Source organism: Muscardinus avellanarius (assembly GCF_963383645.1).
Source record: "Muscardinus avellanarius genome assembly, chromosome: 16".
Classification (NCBI taxonomy): Eukaryota; Metazoa; Chordata; class Mammalia; order Rodentia; family Gliridae; genus Muscardinus; species Muscardinus avellanarius.
Window position 1 is genome coordinate 47258957 of NC_137802.1, and position 19074 is coordinate 47278030.

The 19074-nt window shown below is 47.9% G+C and overlaps 1 protein-coding gene across 1 annotated transcript in view; it reads left to right on the forward strand.

Annotated features, from left to right (window-relative positions):
- The window catches only part of SKAP1 (src kinase associated phosphoprotein 1), a gene marked incomplete at both ends in the record, with an annotated part of 332420 nt that extends 319389 nt beyond the window's left edge, over positions 1–13031 (forward strand). The window contains one exon of the mRNA XM_080713532.1: positions 12930–13031. Coding sequence (XP_080569658.1) covers positions 12930–13031 — 102 coding nt within the window. The remainder of the gene's footprint in view (positions 1–12929) is intronic.
- Positions 13032–19074: the final 6043 nt, after the last annotated feature.

Sequence of the window (19074 nt, forward strand, 5' to 3'; positions counted from 1 at the left end):
AGACAGGACGGGTGGCCATACAAGGACAAAATACAAATCCAAGCTATCAAGGCCATTATATTTCCCCCTAGAGTACTGGCTGGTAAGCTATGAAGGCTTTATAATCCCTCTGAGAATCTGATGAAAACTGTAGGCCCTGCCCCAGGGATGAAACTCACATTCTCGTGTACCCTCAACATTTTCCTCCAATTTCAGGCAGTCTGAAGATCTCTTCTTACCCACCCATTGACAGGCTGTAGGGTTCACGGACTCCAGTTTAAGACTCCTCGCCCTAGAGGATGGCGTGTTCCTTTTGTTGGAACAGCCTAGGATTCACTGAGCCTAGAAATTGAATTCTCATCCCAAGACAGGATGGTCATTCCAGGTCATGCCTGTGCTACTCCAGGGGAGCCATGGAAGAGCTTATACAAATAGGAACCAGCAGGGAAGAGAGAAATTAAAATGTAGCAATCATGGAGTAGGGGTATTTAATCTCTTTTAAGGCTTATGATAGGCGCCTGCTGGTTTCCCCCCTGATATCCCCTGACACCTACTGACAGGGTATTTGCAGCACCACACAGAGACTCAGGGCCCTGTGACAGGAGGAGCGCCGAGGAGGTCCATGATCGTCTCAAAACCATAAACAGCAACAGGAAGCCACTGGAGGCAGAGTCAAGCTGTGCGACGTGTCCGTCGTTGGTGGCCATACTGCTTTTTGTTTATAGAATTTGCTGTTCCTTTTATGGCAGGTTTGGTAGGGTTTTTTTTTTTCCTTGTTGATGGAGATTAGCAGCATAAATCCTTTTATGGCGGTATGCGATCCCCCATAAACACTTTTGATTGTTGCTGGTGGTGAGAGCTGTGTCTGTTTCAGGTTCACTCAAAGCTCCACTCATCCAGGCCAATAGCTTCTCCGTTGGATAATAGAGTCCAAATGGCCAACTTTCATCTTCACAAGACTTGTTTGTTGGGGTGATGGGCAGTTCAAGAAGGTAGGGCAAGGTTGTATGGGGAGAAAAAAGATGCTTAATCGCGTTTGGAGATATTTAGGATGAAAACAGAACGTGCACTATACTTCTTCCAAGTGAAAGGCTTCTAAAGACTTTGTGGCAAGAAGCAAGCCCTGGGTATGAAGGATATTTTTAATATCTTTTTATATTCTCATCTAAAGCATCTTCAGGTAACACTTCCATACACTTAAGATCTCAGCTCTACCATCCATTGTATGCGTAGAGTTCGGGAGTTGGAACTCGCGTGACTCTGATCCTCCATGTTGGTGCCTGTGGCTGTGCCTCCCCACCTTAAAGGCAGAAGCCCTCCAGCATTGAGAATCGCGGCCTCCTGGGAGCCTCTCGGTATTTTTCTAGTCTTTCCAAACATGTGGGCAAAGAGAAGTCAGACTTTATGGACAACATTGATCCCCCCAAAATCAGTTCTTTCTGCCATCCTAAAACTCAAAAATCCAAGAATCAGCAACTTAATAAAAATGCAGTAAATTAGCACCTCTAGACAAGAGCAGAGTTCATTCAGAGCTGGGGTCTGCCTGGCTGAGCCAGTACTCTCTCCATTTTAATAGTTTAATAAAAATTAGCATAATTAACGAACATCTGTATGATCCAGAGTGGTGCAATTTGGCACTTGGAAACGAGGGTTTAAACATGATTGCTGTGAGTTTAATGTTGTTTTAATTCTTTTTGGCACTGTGCAGTGAAATAAACGTTTGGTGGTGATAGTTCTCGGCCGGATCTCATTTGCATTTTTCTCCCTTTGATTATGAGCAATTGTGGACTCCCCAGCAATTCATCAAAGTAGAAATTATTTTAAAATACCTCGTGGTGTTCAGACTGGGCTGGAGCAGTGCATGGGGGTGGTAGTGGGAGAGAAAGCTAGAAATTTTTCCATTCATGCTTTAAACATCTCTGCCCTGCAGCCATTTTCGGGTATCCAGCCAAGGGATGAAATCTGGAAAAGAGAGTCAGCTCCCAGGACCTGTAGGTGCTTTGATTAAGCTCCCAGGCTCCCACAGCAGGATGCATCTGGTCTCTGAGACTGTGCCATCCTCCTTCCACTTCTGCCTGCTCTTTAATTCTGAAGGGCAGAGAGTTGATTTCGCTCCTTTCAGTCGTCACCACTGTGATGGGGCTCCTACATCTGCAGTCAGCGGGTCAGTGCTCCCCTCCAGCAAGAGCGAACCCAGTCAGGGCCTGGCCTTGACAGGTGCCCCGCGGAGCTCATCTACTTCACGTTCGCCCTTCTTCAGCTTGACGGAAAACACCTTCCCCACGCTTGCTTCTCAACCCTGACTTGACAGCTAAAGGGAGACTGAATTGTGAGTCAAAGCCAGGGGTCTTGAAAGCCCCCAGGAAGCCAGTGCCATGTTGGAGCCCCTGTTAGTGATGAAGATGACAGTGTCTTGCAGGTAGAAGACCACTGCAAGCCTGTTTAAGCAAGTTGACTTTGGTCAAAAGTCAAAAGAGCCCAGCATGGTGGTGCATGCCTGTAATCCCAGTACGTGAGAGGCTGAGACAAGAGGATCACAGGCTCATGGTCAGCCTCAACAACTTTGTGAGGCCCTCCATAATGTTGCCATACCTTGATTCAAAATGCAAAATAAGGGTCCGGGCCCCTGGCCCCGACCCTGGGTGGGCAGGCGGGCAGGCGCTGGCGGGGCACCCCTAGGAAACCCCCCTCTCCACCCGAAGGACCCCGTGGTCCGGGCCTCTGGCCCTGACCCTGGGCGGGAGGGCAGGCACTGGTGGGGCGCCCCTAGGAGACCCCCCTCTCCACCCGAAGGACCCCGTGGTCCAGGCCCCTGGCCCCGACCCTGGGCGGGTGGGCAGGCACTGGCGGGGCACCACTAGGAGACCCTCCTCTCCACCCGGAAGGACCCCGTGGTCCGGGCCCCTGGCCCTGTCCCTGGGCGGGTGGGCAGGCGCTGGCGGGGCGCCCCTAGGCGACCCCCCTCTCCACCTGGAAGGACCCCGTGGTCCGGGCCCCTGGCCCCGACCCTGGGCGGGTGGACAGGTGCTGGCGGGGCACCCCTAGGCGAAACCCTCTCCACCCGGAAGGACCCTGTAGAAAGGAAAAGAAAAAGGAAAATATCGTAGAGGGGTCAAGGAGGTGGTGGATGCCAGGATACTGGAGATGCAGACAAAACTTATCCAAATGAACTGGAATTATTGGAAAAATTCCCCGCTAAGGAGGACTGCTACTTCTCTACATTGTTAAGAATCCTGGACATCACCTGTAAGGAGAGAGACTTTAGTGGAGACCAAGGAGAAAGGCGGTGCTGAAAGTGGTCTCCGCGTTGGCGGTGGAGACTTGTATTCAGGAGAAGCAGAAATCAGAGCCTACCAACCTTTTTTTTTTTTTTTTGGAGAAATTACACCAAAGGTTGAATGCTACCATCACGCATGCTTAGGAACACTGGACAACATTCAGAGTGGAAAAAGAGCTTGGGAAAGATTTGAAATGATGGAGGCAGTGGCAATGGCAGTGGCCAGTACTCAGGGGAGGCAGAGATCTGATGCATTACACCTGGAACCTTTGAAGTAATGACCCCAGAGGCAGAATGCTACCACCACCACGCACCCTCAAAAACGTGGGACAAATAGTTGGGAGAAGAGGGTGCTCGGATTAGAGCCTGCCAAGGGGTGAGGCCGGCAACGGACACAGCAAAGCTGGTATAGGAGCCTGCCACGAGGCAAGGCCGGTGCTGGGGCCTCCAAGGCCGGGATCGGAGCCTCCCGAGGGGTTAGGCCGGTGCTAGGGCCAACGGCCGGCATCAGAGCCTTCCTTGAGGCAAGGCCGTTATTGAGGCCTCTGAGGCCGGGATCAGAGCCTGCTGAGGGGTTAGGCCGGTGCTGGGGCCAGAGAGGCCGGGATGGAAGCCTGCCATGAGGCAAGGCCGGTTCCGGGGCCACTGGCCGGCATCGAAGCCTTCCGTGAAGCAAGGCCGCTATTGAGGCCTCCGAGGCCGGGATCGGAGCCTGCCGAGGGGTCAGGCCGGTGCCAGGGCCAGCATGGCTGGGATCGGAGCCTTCTGTGAGGCAAGGCCGGTGCTGGGGCCTCCAAGGCCGGGATCAGAGCCTGCCGAGGGGTTAGGCCAGTGCTGGGGCTAGCGAGGCCGGGATCAGAGCCTGCCGCAAGGCAAGGCTGATGCTGGGGCCTTCGAGGCCGGGATCAGAGCCTGCTGAGGGGTTAGGCCAGTGCCGGGGCCACTGGCCAGCATCGAGCCTTCCATGAGGCAAAGCCGCTATTGAGGCCTCTGAGGCTGGGATCGGAGGCTGCCGAGGGGTTAGGCCAGTGCCGGAGCCAGCGAGGCCGGGATCGGAGCCTGCCGCGAGGCAAGGCCAGTGCTGGGGCCTCCCAGGCCAGGATTGGAGCCTGCCGAGGGGTCAGGCCGGTGCTGGGGCCAGCGAGGCCGGGATCGGAGCATGCCGTGAGGCAAGGCCGGTGCTGGGGCCTCCGAGGCCGGGATCGGAGCCTGCCGAGGGATCAGGCCGGTGCCAGGGCCAGCGAGGCCAGGATCGGAGCCTGCCGCAAGGCAAGGCCGGTGCTGGGGCCTCCGAGGCCAGGATCAGAGCCTGCTGAGGGGTTAGGCCGGTGCCGGGGCCACTGGCCGGCATCGGAGCCTTCCGTGAGGCAAGGCCACTATTGAGGCCTCTGAGGCTGGGATCGGAGCCTGCCAAGGGGTTAGGCCGGTGCTGGGGCTAGCGAGGCTGGGATCGGAGCCTGCCATGAGGCAAGGCCGGTGCTGGGGCCTCCAAGGCCGGGATCAGAGCCTGCCGAGGGGTTAGGCCAGTGCTGGGGCCAGCAAGGCCAGGATCGGAGCCTGCCGTGAGGCAAGGCCAGTGCTGGGGCCTCCGAGGCCGGGGTCAGAGCCTGCTGAGAGGTTAGGCCGGTGCCGGGGCCACTGGCCGGCATCGGAGCCTTCCGTGACGCAAGGCCGCTATTGAGGCCTCTGAGGCCGGGATCGGAGCCTGCCAAGGGGTTAGGCTGGTGCTGGGGCCAGCGAGGCTGGGATCGGAGCCTGCCTCGAGGCAGGGCCAGTGCCGGGGTCTTGGCGGCCGGGATCGGAGCCTGCCAAGGGGTTAGGCCAGTGCCGGGGCCAGCGGCCTGCGTCAGAGCCTTCCATGAAGCAAGGCCGCTACTGAGGCCTCCGAGGCCTGGATCAGAGCCTGCCGAGGGGTTAGGCCGATGCCAGGGCCATCAGCTAACATCGGAGCCTGCTGTGAGGAAGGCTGGTGCTGGGGCCTCCGAGGCCGGGATTGGAGCCAGCTGAGGGGTTAGGACAGTGTCGGGGCCAGCGAGGCCAGAACCAGGGCCTCCCATGAGGCAAGGCCGCTGCTTGAGCCAGCGAGGTCTGGATCAGTCCACCAGGTAGCCAAACCACAACTGGGGCCGTCAAGAGTGGGATCGGTATTTGCAACGCGGCATACACAGAGAAATATTGCAGAAAATTAAAAACAGATGCTTCCCCTAATCAGCAATAACTAGGAGGAAAGGGGCAACAGGAAGTGGTTGAGCTATAGAAAGGGCCCTATAGTGAAGCAATTAAGGTGACCAATCAGAGGGTATGGAATAGGGGAGGATGGAGCCTCTTTAAAAAGCAGTAGGTATATAAACATATGTATCAAAGTTAATCACCAAACAAGCATGGGATCGAGGGAGGGGGAGGGAATGGGATGGGGACTGGATGAGGGCTAATTGGATGATGTGTGCTTGTATATCCTCTCAAGTCTTATATTCCAATGTGATGTATGATTACAATGCACCAATAAAAATAAATTTTTAAAAAATGCAAAATAATATAGAGCTGGAGGGGGAGCCAGACGTGGTTGCACACACTTATAATCTCAGCATTTGGGAGGCTGAGACAGGAGGATCGCAGGTTTGCGGCCAGCCTCAGCTACTTAGGCCCTGCACAACTTAGTGAGACCCTGTTTCAAAATAAAGACTAAGCTGGGTGTGGTGGCGCACATTTGTAATCCCAGCATTTGGGAGGCTGAGACAGGAAGATCACACAGGTTCAGAGTCAGCCTCAGCTACTTAGTGAGGCTCTCTGCAACTAAATAAGACCCTGTTTCCAAATAAAGTATAAAATAGGCCTGGGATTATACCCCAGAGGTAGAAAAGCCCCTGGGTTCCACCCCCAGTACCACAAAAAAAATAAAGAAAGAATAAAAATAGGGCAGTGGGTGTAACTCAGATGTAGAATGCCCCTGGGTTCAATCCCTAGTACTGCAAAAAATAAAAAAAATTAATAGATAGATAGATAGATAGCCGGGTGTGGTGGCGCACGCTTGTAATCCCAGCATTTGGGAGGCTGAGACAGGAGGATGGTGGTTTGCGGATAGCCTCAGCTACTTAGTGAGGCCCTCCACGACTCAGTGAGACCCTGTTTCAAAATAAAGAATAAAAAATTAGGCAGGGGTTTAGTTTGGAGGTCAAATGCCTCTGGGTTCGATCCCCAGACCCGCAAAAAAAAATTATATATATATATATATATATTGCTGGGGTATAACTCAGAGGTAGAATGCCCTTCCTGGGTTCAATCTTCAGTACCACAAAAAAAAAATCCTGGCATAGGCTGAGGAAGGCCGGGTAATCTCCCAGATGGCTGTGTACACTATAGAGAAAAGTTGGCCCCGGGGGTGGGGGATGAAAAGCATAGAAAGAGTTAGTGGACAGAAACATTCAGTTATTTAAGGCTGATTTGGGGGCGGGGGTACTCAAGGCCATTCTATCTCCGAGCTACACCCCCAGCCCTATTTTTTCTTCTTTATTTTGAAACAGGGTTTCACTGAGTTGCAAAGGGCCTCACTAAGTAGCTGAGGCTGTCCTTAAACCACAATCCTCCTGTCTCAACCTCCCATATGCTGGGATTACAAGCGTGCGCCACGTCTGGTTTTAGGGTAACTTTAAAAAGGCAAATCCCTGGTCCCAAAAGGATCGGCTCAGTAATCTCACTCTGGTGGACTCTGAGACTCTTCCTGGGGAACAGTCTCCAAAGGCAGGTGATCTCTTTCTGCCACCACCGCTTCAGTCACCAGGGGGATGTCTTGGAGTTAGTGTAAATTCCCACCGCCCCTGCGTTTCATCACACCTTCATCTAACAAGTGGTCATGTGGCCCCACTCCGCTCTGGGTGCGGGGCTGAGGGCTGAGACTATGAAAACAAACCCAAACAACAAGGTCCGGTGCCGGGGTCCAGCCCTAGCAAGAGTCGGGGTTCGTGTGTTGGTGAGAGAAGAGTCGAGGTCGTGAGAGAGACGCTGACACACGAGACGAGCTGCAATCTTCTCTAACTTTATTCAGAACTTACTACAATCTTTATACTTTCTTTCATGCAGGACAGACAAAAAACCATATTCATGTAAGCAGGAAACTTCAAAGACAGAAAGATTCTTTTGCAGACTTCAGGGCAGGGTGCCAGACATTTAATGAATCAGAAAGTAAGCTTTGTCTCATATCACAAGGTCAGCTTGAACCTAATCTTACATGTTGGCTCAGACTAAGGTCGGCTTGAACTTAATCTTTTGGCCCAGAGTTTGTCCTTGAGGAAAAAAGTCTTTGCTGACTGAGTCTCTCACAAGCCATCGCACACCTGTTTTAGTTAATAATGATTATACATAAAATTCCAATTACACATATTGATCCAAATAATCTTAAAATAACTTTTTGAAGAAGGAGATGCTATTCATACTTCGTGGGGGGCTTAGACTCTTGTGCGCCCCCTGACCAAACTTTGGCTCAAGGTCTGCATGAGATGCTATAGCAGTCCGGTGTAATGACTGACACAGAAACAAAGGCCAGCGGATACACGGCCGCATGGCAAGCTCATTCCTGGGCAGAGCACTGAGGGTGAGTGACTCCAGAATTGAGATTCAAAGGCTGCTTAGGAGCCGGGCGTGGTGGTGCACGCTTGTAATCCCAGCATTCGAGAGGCTGAGACCGGAGTATCGCGGTTTGCGGACAGCCTCAGCTACTTAGTGAGGCCCTCCACAACTCAGTGAGACCCGGTTTCAATATAAAGAATAAAAAACAGGGCAGTGGGTGTAGCTTGGAGGTCAAGTGCCCCTGAGTTCCATCCCCAGACCCGCAAAAAAAAAAAAAAAAAAAAAAAAAAGCTGCTTAGGAGTGAGCCCCATGGTTCAAAGCCAGTTTTTGAGGCCCTCCAAAACATAGTGAGACCCTGTTTCAAAATAAAGAATAAAAAATAAGGCTGGGGGTGTAGCTCAGAGATAGAATGCCCCTGAATTCAATACCCAGTTCCACACACACACACACACACAAAAAAAAAAATAATAATAATAATAATAATAATAATAATAGTGATAATGATGTTAGGAGTGACGTTCAGAAGTAGAACACCCTGAGTTCAACCTCCAGTACCTGCACCCCACCCAAAAAAAGAAAGCAGAGGAAAAGCTCCAGGTGAGCGAGCCCGAGCCTGCAGGAGTAGCCGAGACCACGTTCAGGGGCTGAGTGACAGGGCTGGGCAGTGAGCAGAACCAGGTTATCAGGGCTCTGCCCACCTGGTCAGCAAGTCAGCAAGGGGCAGAGAGAACCACTGAGAGGTTCTGAACAGAGCAGCGATGTTATCGGTGTGCACTTCAGAAAAATTCTGGCTGCAGAACAAAAAAAGAGAGTGGAGGAGAACAAGAATGAGGACACAGGGAGCAAGCTGGAGGTTGTCTCTGCAGTCCTCGTCATGGGTGACAGCGACGGGACTCTAGGGCATTGGCAATGGGAATGGAGAGAAGCGGGCGGATTTCAGTATTATTTTAGAGAATTGACAGGACTCAAATATTGATTGGAGCCAGGCGTGGCGCAGGCCTGGCTCCAATCAATATTTGGGAGGCTGAGACAGGAGGATCTGTGGACAGCATCAGCTACTTAGTGAGGCCCTCTGGAATTTAGTGAGACTTTGTTTCAAAATAAAGAATAGCCTGGCATGATGGCACAAGGGTGTAATCCCGCCATTCAGGAGGCTGAGACTGGAGGATCGCAGTTCGTGAACAGCCTCAGCTACTTAGTGAGGCCCTCTGCAACTTAGTGAGACCCTGTTTCAAAATAAAGAATACAGCTGGGCATGGTGGTGCACGCTTGTAATCCCAGCATTCGGGAGGCTGAGACCTGAGGATCGTGGTTCACAGACAGCCTCAGCTACTTAGTGAGGTCCTCTGCAACTTAGTGAGACCCTGTTTCAAAATAAAGAATAAAAAATAGGGCTGGGGGTGTAGCTCAGAGGTCAAATTCCCCTGGGTCCCATCCCCAGACCCGCAAAATAAATAAATAAGTAAATAAATAAATAAATAAATAAATAAATAAATAAATAAATAAAATACAAAATAGGGCAAAGGGGTGTAGCTCGGAGGTTGAATGCCCCTGGGTTCCATCCCCAATACTGGAAAAAAAAAAAAAAGATTGATTGAAAGAGAGAGTGAAGTTAAGAAGAACTCCTGGGTTTCTTAGTTTTCTGGCCTGGGTAATTGAATGTACCATGGTACCACTTGCCAAGGTAGAGACAAGGAGGTAAAGATAGTTTAGGAGTGGGGGTCGGGATAGAGATAGAAGCTGAATGATGGGCTCAGTTTAGGGCATATTGAGTTCGATCAGCTCAGTGCACATGTGCTTGGTATTGGGGCCCAACACTTAGATCTGGCCTGTCATTAACTGGTTGTGAGTCATTAATACAGTCATAATGGTTAATCTACTCACATAGAGGTATGTGGGATGGCTCAAGAAAAATACACCAAGGCAGCCCGGTATGGTAGCGCACACCTGGAATCCCAGTACTGGGGAGGCTGAGACAGGAGAGTCGCAGGTTCAAAGCCAGCCTCAGCAACTCAGCCAGCCTCTTAACAACTTTGCAAGACCTTGTTTCAAAATAAATATAGGGTTGGGGGTGTAGCTTGAAGGTAGAATATCCTGAGTTCAATCACTGTACTATTAAAAAAAAAGAAAAGAAGCTGAGCGTGGTATCACATGCCTGTAATCCCAGTACATGGGAGGCTGAGACAGGAGGGTCACAGGTTCGCGGCCAGCATTCAGAAAGTTAGTGAGGCCCTCCGCAACTTAGTGAGACCCTGTTTCAAAATAAAAAATAAGGCCGGGTGTGGTGGCGCACGCTTGTAATCCCCACGCTTGAGAGGCTGAGACAGGAGGATCGCACGGGTTCGAAGCCAGCCTCAGCTACTTAGTGAGGCTCTCGGCAACTTAGTGAGACCCTGTTTCCAAATAAAATATAAAATAGGTCTGGGAGTATAGCCCGGAGGTAGAAAGCCTCTGGGTTCCATCCCCAGTACCACAAGAAAAATAATAAATAATAAATAATAAAATAGGGCTGAGGGTGTGGCTCAGAGATAGAATGCCCCTGGGTTCAATTCCCAGGAGGTGGGGGAGGAAAAGAGAGATAGAATTAGATAGACAGAAAGGAAGAAGTTGGGCACTGAGTCAACTTCAATACATCTGCAGACATCGGTGTAGACCAGTAGACGTGGGCAGGCGCCATACTGTGCGGACTGTTTCAAGTCTGTTTTCAGAGATGAGAGAAACTTTAGCACGTTTCATTCCTGATGGAAAACGGGCCCAGGGCAGACTCCATAGAATCAACAAAGAAAGAAGGAAAGGAGGGAGGGAGGAAGAAAACGAGTTACACGTGTCCATGGTGAGGGGTGGTCTCAACTCAGGGAGGAATGCATCCCTACTTTTTTTGTGTGTGGGTGGGTCTGGGGATGGAACCCAGGGGCATTTGACCTCCAAGCTACACCCCTGCCCTATTTTTTATTCTTTATTTTGAAACAGGGTCTCACTGAGTTGCAGAGGGCCTCACTAAGTAGCTGAGGCTGTCCGCGAACCACGATCCTCCAGTCTCAGCCTCCCTAGTGCTGGGATTACAAGCGTGCGCCACCACGCCCGGCTTATCCCTACTTTAATGGGAAAGAAAAATGGTTGTCAGTACAGCTAAGTTCCTACTGTGGCGGCCAGAGGTTGACAACTTTGAGGCTTCTCTTTTCTATGAGGGTGGGGAAGAGGCTGAGAGGAAGGGGACGCGGCAGAGTGGAGGACGGAGAAATCACTGTCTGGAGGCGGAAGTGCTTGTGAGTTAAGGCTGAATTTCACTCGTCACCAACCCGGTTTTTCTTTGTTTCCCTAAAACTCGGCAGCCGGGTGTGCAAAAAACAGATACCCCCATGGTTTCCCAAATCCACTTGAACTGAAACCCTCTCCACCCCCTTCTCCTTCGCCCTTCTCCTTCGCCCTTCTTCCTGCCTGTCATTGATGGAGCTGTCAACCCCATCTTCCCTAGGCAGGGGAGCTAATGTTTAAAGCTCCTACTAGGACTTTAAGTATCAGACACTTTCCATTTTGTTTTGTGGGAGCCTGTCTGTTGTTTGTTTGTTTGTTTGTTTGTTTGTTTGTTTGTTTTGGTGCTGGGGATTGATCCCAGGAGCATTTGACCTTTGTGCCATGTCCCTAGGCCCTTTTTATTGCTTTATTTCTAAACAGGGTCTTGCTAAATTGCTGCGGGTCTCACTAAGTTTCGAAAGCTGTCCTCAAACCCTCCATCCTCCTGTCTCCACCTCTCAAGGAATGGGATTCCAGGTGTGCACCCCCACTCCCGTGGTGTCACACCCTCACCACAGAGAGAAGGGAAATGCTGTCCCCTCCCTCACAGACTAGGAAGTCAAAGCTGGGAGAACTGAAGGTCACAGGCTACTAGATGACCAAGCGGGGATTAGCTCCCCGTCTGTCTGACTCTGAAGCCCATTACTCTGTCCCATAGCGCCCGGGGAGCATCATTCTGATTCATCATTCTGCCCCTCATGGGAACTCAAACAGCACTTTGCACATAGAAAATGCTTGGTAAATAGCACCGGCTTAAACTATAACCCAACTCCCTGAATATCTTTAGTGTTCTGGCATTTAGCAGGTGACCAACTCACTCTCAAGAAACTATATCATTCTGCTTGCTGGGGGTGGGGGGGAGAAAATTTCTTTAGATTCAGCAATGGCATCAAATATGCCAAGTTTATGGTATAGACAGGAAGATAACAGAATGAACGTGTGTGCTTTCCTTGCCCCATAGATGACTTTTGGGGAGAGGTGTTGAGATTTTTTTTTGTAATTTTTTTTATTTGCTTGTTTGGGGTTTATTTGTTTGTTTGTTTTTGTTTTTTGGTCCTGGAGATTGAACCCAGGGATGTCTTACCTCTGAGCTACACCCCCAACACTACTTTGGTTTTTGTTGTTGTTTGTTGTTTGCTTTTTGTAGTACTGGGGATGGAACCTAAGGGCCTTCTACCTCCAGCCTACACCCCCGACCTATTTTATATTTTATTTGGAAACAGGGTCTCACTAAGTTGCTGAGAGCCTCACTAAGTAGCTGAGGCTGGCTTTGAACCTGCGATCCTCCTGTCTCAGCCTCCCAAGCGCTGGGATTACAAGCGTGTGCCACCACGCCCGGCTTCCTACTTTGTTTTTTAATTTAGGGTCTCACTAAATTACTAAGACTGGCCATGAAACTGCTATCTTCCTGTCTCAGCCTCCCAAGTACTGGGATTACAAGTATGTGCTCAGAGATGACATTTTTAAATTTAATAATCCCACGAAGGGTGTCAACGGAGACACCACCCAACAGACTCTTCTATGCCATCACTGTGAGAGGTGTACCAAAGCATGACCAAATTCCAACTGTGAGCCCGGTGCGTGGCACACACCTGTAATCCCAGTACTTGGGAAGCTGAGACAGGAGGACCACAGGTTCGAGGCCAGCTTTAGCAACTTAGTGAAGTTCTCAGCAACTTAGTGAGACCCTGTCTACAAATAAAAGTAAAATAAGGCTGTGAGGTGTGAAGAATGCTCCTGGATCCAATCCCCAGAACCAAAAAACAAACAAACAAACAAAAAACCAACTGTGACCATCCTGTTTCTGTTTTCCAGGAATATAACATGTACGGCTGGTGGGTGGGAGAACTGAACAGCCTCATTGGAATTGTTCCGAAGGATTATCTCACCACTGCCTTCGAAGTGGAGGAGAGGTGAAGCCCAGGTACCACTGTCCAGGAACTTGTTGAGTGGAGTCTGCAAGCCCTGTTTCTCTGTGGCGATGAGAGTTGTTGGTGATGTAGCTTTTCATTTGCAATACTAATGCTGATGATTCACTATTGAAAGAAAATAAGCCTGGAATCACGTTTTTCCCCTAAGTTTGGGGACTACATCGCCGGGCGTGGTGGCGCACGCTTGTCATCCCAGCATTCAGTGTGCCGAGACCTGAGGATCGCGGTTCGCGGACAGCCTCAGCTACTTAGTGAGGCCCTCTGCAACTTAGTGAGACCCGGTTTCAAAATAAAAGAATAAAAAATAGGGCAGGGGGTGTAGCTCGGAGGTCAAATGCCCCTGGGTTCCATCCCAGACCCAAAAAAAAAAAAAAATGAATTCAGCTGAAATTGACAAAAAATTCAAAATAACAGTGATTAAATGAACAGAAACTCGTTTTGTTCTTCTGTAAACATCTGGAGGTAAATGGAGTCCAAGACATTCAGGTCCTGGGCTCCTTTCTTTTGCTCCACTGTGTGACCAGTATCCCCAAGTTTACTTCATGGCCAAGGTGGATGCTTCCTGCTCCAGCAACTGAATCTCCATCCTACTCAGCAGGAAAGATAAAATGAAAAAAGGCATGCCCTCCCCCTTTGTTTATTTATTTATTTATTATTTATTTGAGGTACTGGGGATGGAACTCAGGGACATTCTACCTCTAAGCTATATCCCCCAGCCCTATTTTTTATTCTTTATTTGGAAACAGGGTCTCACTGAGTTGCAGAGGGCCTCACTAAGTAGCTGAGGCGGCCCATGAACCACAATCCTCCTGTCTCAGCCTCCTAGATGCTGGGATTACAAGCGTGCACCACCACGCCCGGCTCAGTGCCCTCCCCCTTTGAGACACTTCACAGTTGTTGCACACACCACTTCTGCTTATATTCCATTGGCCAGAGCTTAGATATATAGATGTAACAGGCTACAAAGAAAGATTTATCCTAAGCACCCCTGGATCCAGCTCAAAAGCGGGCATGGTGACGCACGCTTGTAATTCCAGTACTCAGGAGGTGGAGACAGGATGATCATAGGTTCATGGTCAGCCTCAACTACTTAGTGAGGCCTTCCACAACTTAGTGAGATCCTGTTTCAAAATAAACAAAAGATAAAATAGGGCTATGGGTATAGTTCAGAGGTAGAATGTCACTAGGTCAATCACCAGTACCACCAAAAAATAAAAAGTGGAGTTTTTTTTTTTTTTTTATGGTACTGGGGTTCTTGGAAACCCTTCTACCTTCAGGCTACACTCCCAGACACCTATTTTATATATTTTTATTTGGAAACAGGGTCTCTTAAGCCAGCGAGGCTGGCTTCGAACCTGCGTGATCCTCCTGTCTCCGCCTCCCAAGTGCAGGGATTACAAGCTTGCGCCACCATGCCCGGCTGGAGGTTTTATTATTAAATAAAGAGAGAAAAATAGATATTGGTAGACAATTTGGACTTACCACCAGAATAGACCTGGATGGATTTCTCTTTTTCTTAGCTCTCAAATACAGGGCATGATTTCCCCCAAAATGCCCACATATTATAATATGCCTGGCCAAGATTAGAATTCTAGTATGAGGCTGGGCACATGCCTGTCATCTCAGAGACTTGGAAGGCTGAGGCTGGAAGATCACACATTCCACGCCAACTCCGGCAATTTTACAAGACCCTGACTCAAAACAAAAAATAAAAAGGGCATTGTAGCTTAGTGGTAAAATGCCCCTGGATTTAATCCCCAATGCCAGTAATAAAGAAAAAAAAAAGAAAAGAAAAGGGAAAAGAAAGAGGAAAAAAGCTAACTAGTATGAATATTCCTATGGAACCTAATCAAATTAGATTTTAAGTAATAAAGAATAGAGTTTGTAGTCTGGAGATGCAGCTCAATGATGGAGCACTTGTTTAGCATGCATGAGGCTGGGGTCCAACCTCAGCGCTGCAAGGAAAAAATAGGATTCGTATTTTATCAACAAGAGCCACAGCACGTTTTAAGGGTTTTTTTTTTTTTTTCAGTGCAGGGGATGGAACCCAGGACCTCATGCATGTTAGGCAAGCACTCTACCACTGAGCTTCACCTCCAGCCCCTAGTCATGTTTTTAACTGGCAAAGGAAGCCGGGCGTGGTGGCGCACACTTGTAATCTCCGCGCTTGAGAGGCTGAGACAGGAGGATCACACAGGTTCGAAGCCAGCCTCAGCTACTTAGTGAGGCTCTCAGCAACTGAGTGACACCCTGTTTCCAAATAAAGTATAAAATAGGTCTGGGAGTATAGCCCAGAGGTAGAAAAGCCCCTGGGTTCCACCCCTAGTACCACACACACACACACACAAAAAAAAAAAAATAGGGTGGGGGGGGGTTAACTTGGAGGTGATGCCCTGGGTTCCATCTCCAGTACTGCCAAAAAAAAAAGCAGAGGATGGGGTAGTGGGAGCCACTTTGGTGCAAACTGGGTTTTGTTTAAAATTAAAATAAGGAGCCTGGGGTGGTGGCGCACATTTGTAATCCCAGCATTTGGGAGGCTGAGACAGGAGGATCGCGGTTCGCAGACAGCCTCAGCTACTTAGTGAGGCTCTCCGCAACTTAGTGAGACCCTGTTTCAAAATAAAGAATAAAAAAATATGAGCCAAGCATGGTGGTGCACGCTTGTAATTCCAGCATTCGGGAGGCTAAGACAGGAGGATCGCAGTTTGCAGACAGCGTCAGCTACATAGTGAGGCCCTTTGTAACTCAGTGAGACGCTGTTTCAAAATAAAGAATAAAAAAACAGGCCTGGGGTATAACTCTGAGGTAGAATGCCCTTGGGTTCCATCCCCAATACCACACAAAAAAAAAGGGCTGGGAGTATAGCTCAGAAGTAGATTGCCCCTGGGTTCCATCCTTAGTACCGCAAAAAAGAAGAAGAAGGAGGAGAAGAAGAAGGAGAAGGAAAAGAAGGAGAAGGAGGAGGAGAAGGAGGAAAAGGAGAAGGAGGAGGAGAAGAAAAGAAGAAGGAAGAGGCGGAGGAGGAGGAGGAGGAGATGATGATTAGAGTCAGATGTGACAGCACACACCTTTATTTTATTTTATTTTTTTTTAATTTTATTTTATTGGTGCACTGTATTCATACATCATAGTGGGATACAAACTTTTGTAGACATACATGCACACATCGCCCAGTCAGCCCCCACCCGATCCCCATCCCATTCTCTCCCCATCCCTCCCTCCCATGCTTGGCTTAGTGGTTGACATCTAGTATTATAGCAATTTATCCAAAATTAAAAATGATAATCTCACATAACAGTTTCATTTGTCTGATACCAAGCTTTTGATGACTTAAAGATAACATTTCAATATTTCTTTTTGCTTTCTTTCTTACCAGAGAATATTTTTTTCTTTTTTTTAGGTGAAACTATCATATATTTATTTTTCAGAAAAAAAATCTATCCTGATATGGAATATGGACTCTAGATACCCAAAACAATCTCGAAGCAAAAACAAAGCTAGAAGATGTATATTTTCTGATTTCAAACCATATAAAGCTACAATAATTGAAACAGTGTAGTACTGTTCTAAAGGCAGATATATAGACCATTGGAGTTAAATACAAGCCTAGAGCTAACTTCTTCCCTATATTGTCAAGTTATTTTTGACAAGGTTTCCACGAAGATTTGGTGGTGGAAATAATAATCTTTTAACTAAATATTGTTGAAAAATAATAATTACATGGAAAAGAATAAAATTGGACCCTTACCTAATCCCACATACAAGTATTAACTCAAACTAGATAAAAGACCTAAATATAAATCTTAAGACTATAAACTTTTAGGAGAAAATCTGGGTCATAAAACCTCACAACATTGAAATTGGCAGTGATTTCTTGGATATGATTTCAATGGCACAGGCAACAGAAGAATATACAAACTCCCTAAAAAATAAAAGAAAATATTGTATATCCAAAGACAATGTAAACAGAGTTAAAAGTTACTAATAGAATTGGATAAAATATTTCCAAATGCTATATCTGAAGGTATATTAATATTCCAACTAGAAATCCTAAAAATTAACAACAATAAAGGCAAACAATACAATTTAGAGATAGGTAAAAGACTAACATAAATAATGAATCTCCACAGATAACCAATCTTAGTTGTCTGTTGGATGGAAACTCTTGTTTCTCTGGTTCTGGTGAGTGTTACCTATTTCTTCTTTGTAGTTAATCTCTTTGAGTATTTTCTCTAGCGCTGGTTTTGAAGACATAAATTCCTTCAGTTTCTGTTTGTCATGGAAGCTTCTTATTTCTCCATCTAATTTGATAGAAAGTTTTGCTGGATAGGAAATTTTTGGCTGGAAGTTGTTTTCTTTCAGAGTTTGGAATATGTTACTCCAAGCCCTTCTGGCTCTCATGACTTGGTTTGGGAAGTCTGGAGTGATTCTAATTGGTTTGCCTCTGAATGTCACTTGGCCCTTTGTTTTTGTTGCCTTTAAGATTCTCTGCTTGGCTTCCACATTGGTCATTTTGACAATTATATGGCGTGGGGATCCTCTTCTCGGATCCTGTCTAAAGGGAGTTCTATAAGTTTCCTGGATCTGTGTATCAACCTCTTGCTCTATATTTGGAAAATTTTCTGCTATTACTTCCTTGAAGAGATTGTTGATCCCTTTGGTATCACTTTCTTTTCCCTCCTCTATTCCAATTATTCTTAGGTTAGCTCTCTTAAGATGGGCCCATATTTCTTCAATGTCAGATTCCTGCTGTTGGATATCTTTTTCTAGATTAGAAACTATGCATTCATTTTTGGATTGCTCATCTTCTAAGAGCGAGATTCTGTTCTCCATGTGGTCTAATCGGTTGTTTGTGCTTTGAATTGAGGCCTTTACTTCATTAATTGCATCCTTTATCTCTTTTTGGCTCTCTCTGAGTTCTTTTCGAAGCACCTCTATTATTTCTACAGTTATTTTCCTGATTTGATCTTCTAGAAATCTCTGATTTTCTGTTTTATCAGGTTCTGATGTTGTGGGGTTGTGCACATTCATTACTTCAGTGTTATTCCTCTTTCCCATGATTTCGGAGGTTTGTGCCTTCTCTGGGTTCTTCCCTTGGGTCACTATGGCTTCACTTAAGGTTCTCTGGATCTCGAGTCTGTATTATCTCAGACCCTACTACTCCTTTACTGGGTTGTATCACAGAGTCTCCGACCCAGGGAGTCGATAGAGGCTGCTTTAAACTATGGGGGGTGCCAGGTTGCACGCTCTCCTATGGTGTGATATCTCTGCCACCACCACTCCCTCACTGGGTCAAGTCCCAGGAGGCACAATACTAGGATTTCTCCTCTGTCAGCACACACCTTTAATCCCAGTACTTGGAAGGCTAAGACAGGAAGGAGGATCACATGTTCATGGCCAGCCTCAACAACGTAGGGAAACCCTCAGTAACCTAGCTAGACCCTGTTTCAAAATAAAAAGAGCCCGGAGTGTAGCTCAGAGATAGAATGCCCCTGGATCACCAGGGTCCCATCCCTAGAACCGCAAAAAAAATTAGAATACTAGACCCAAGACTAGTCTGCTGTCACTAGCTCCATCTTCCTAAACTGGGAGCTGCTTTTGAGCTGGGCGTGAAGGCTGGCGTGGTATAACCCTGATACAAACCGTCCTTGCCAGCTCCCAGACCAGGCCCACCCTAGTGTGCAGTGGCAGCTGAGTGAATTCATTTGGGAAAACACAGAAGGATGGATCTTGCTCTTCAACGCCCTCGTGCAACCATCAAGCACCAGCTCAGGCCTGGCGCTCAAGGTTGGACTTTATGACTTTCCTGGTGAGGGCCCGTTCCTGTCTATGAATGCAAAATGGTTGGAATTTTTCTTTCAAATTCAAACGCATTGACCCCATTTCACTTTATTGTTTATTTAAAGCCCTTTATCTTTTCATTCTATTTGACCCAGCAATTTCACTTCAAGGAATTTATTCTACAACATTCCTCACACCCACACCAAAGGATGTGCATACTCGTATGGAATAGCAAATGACTATATATA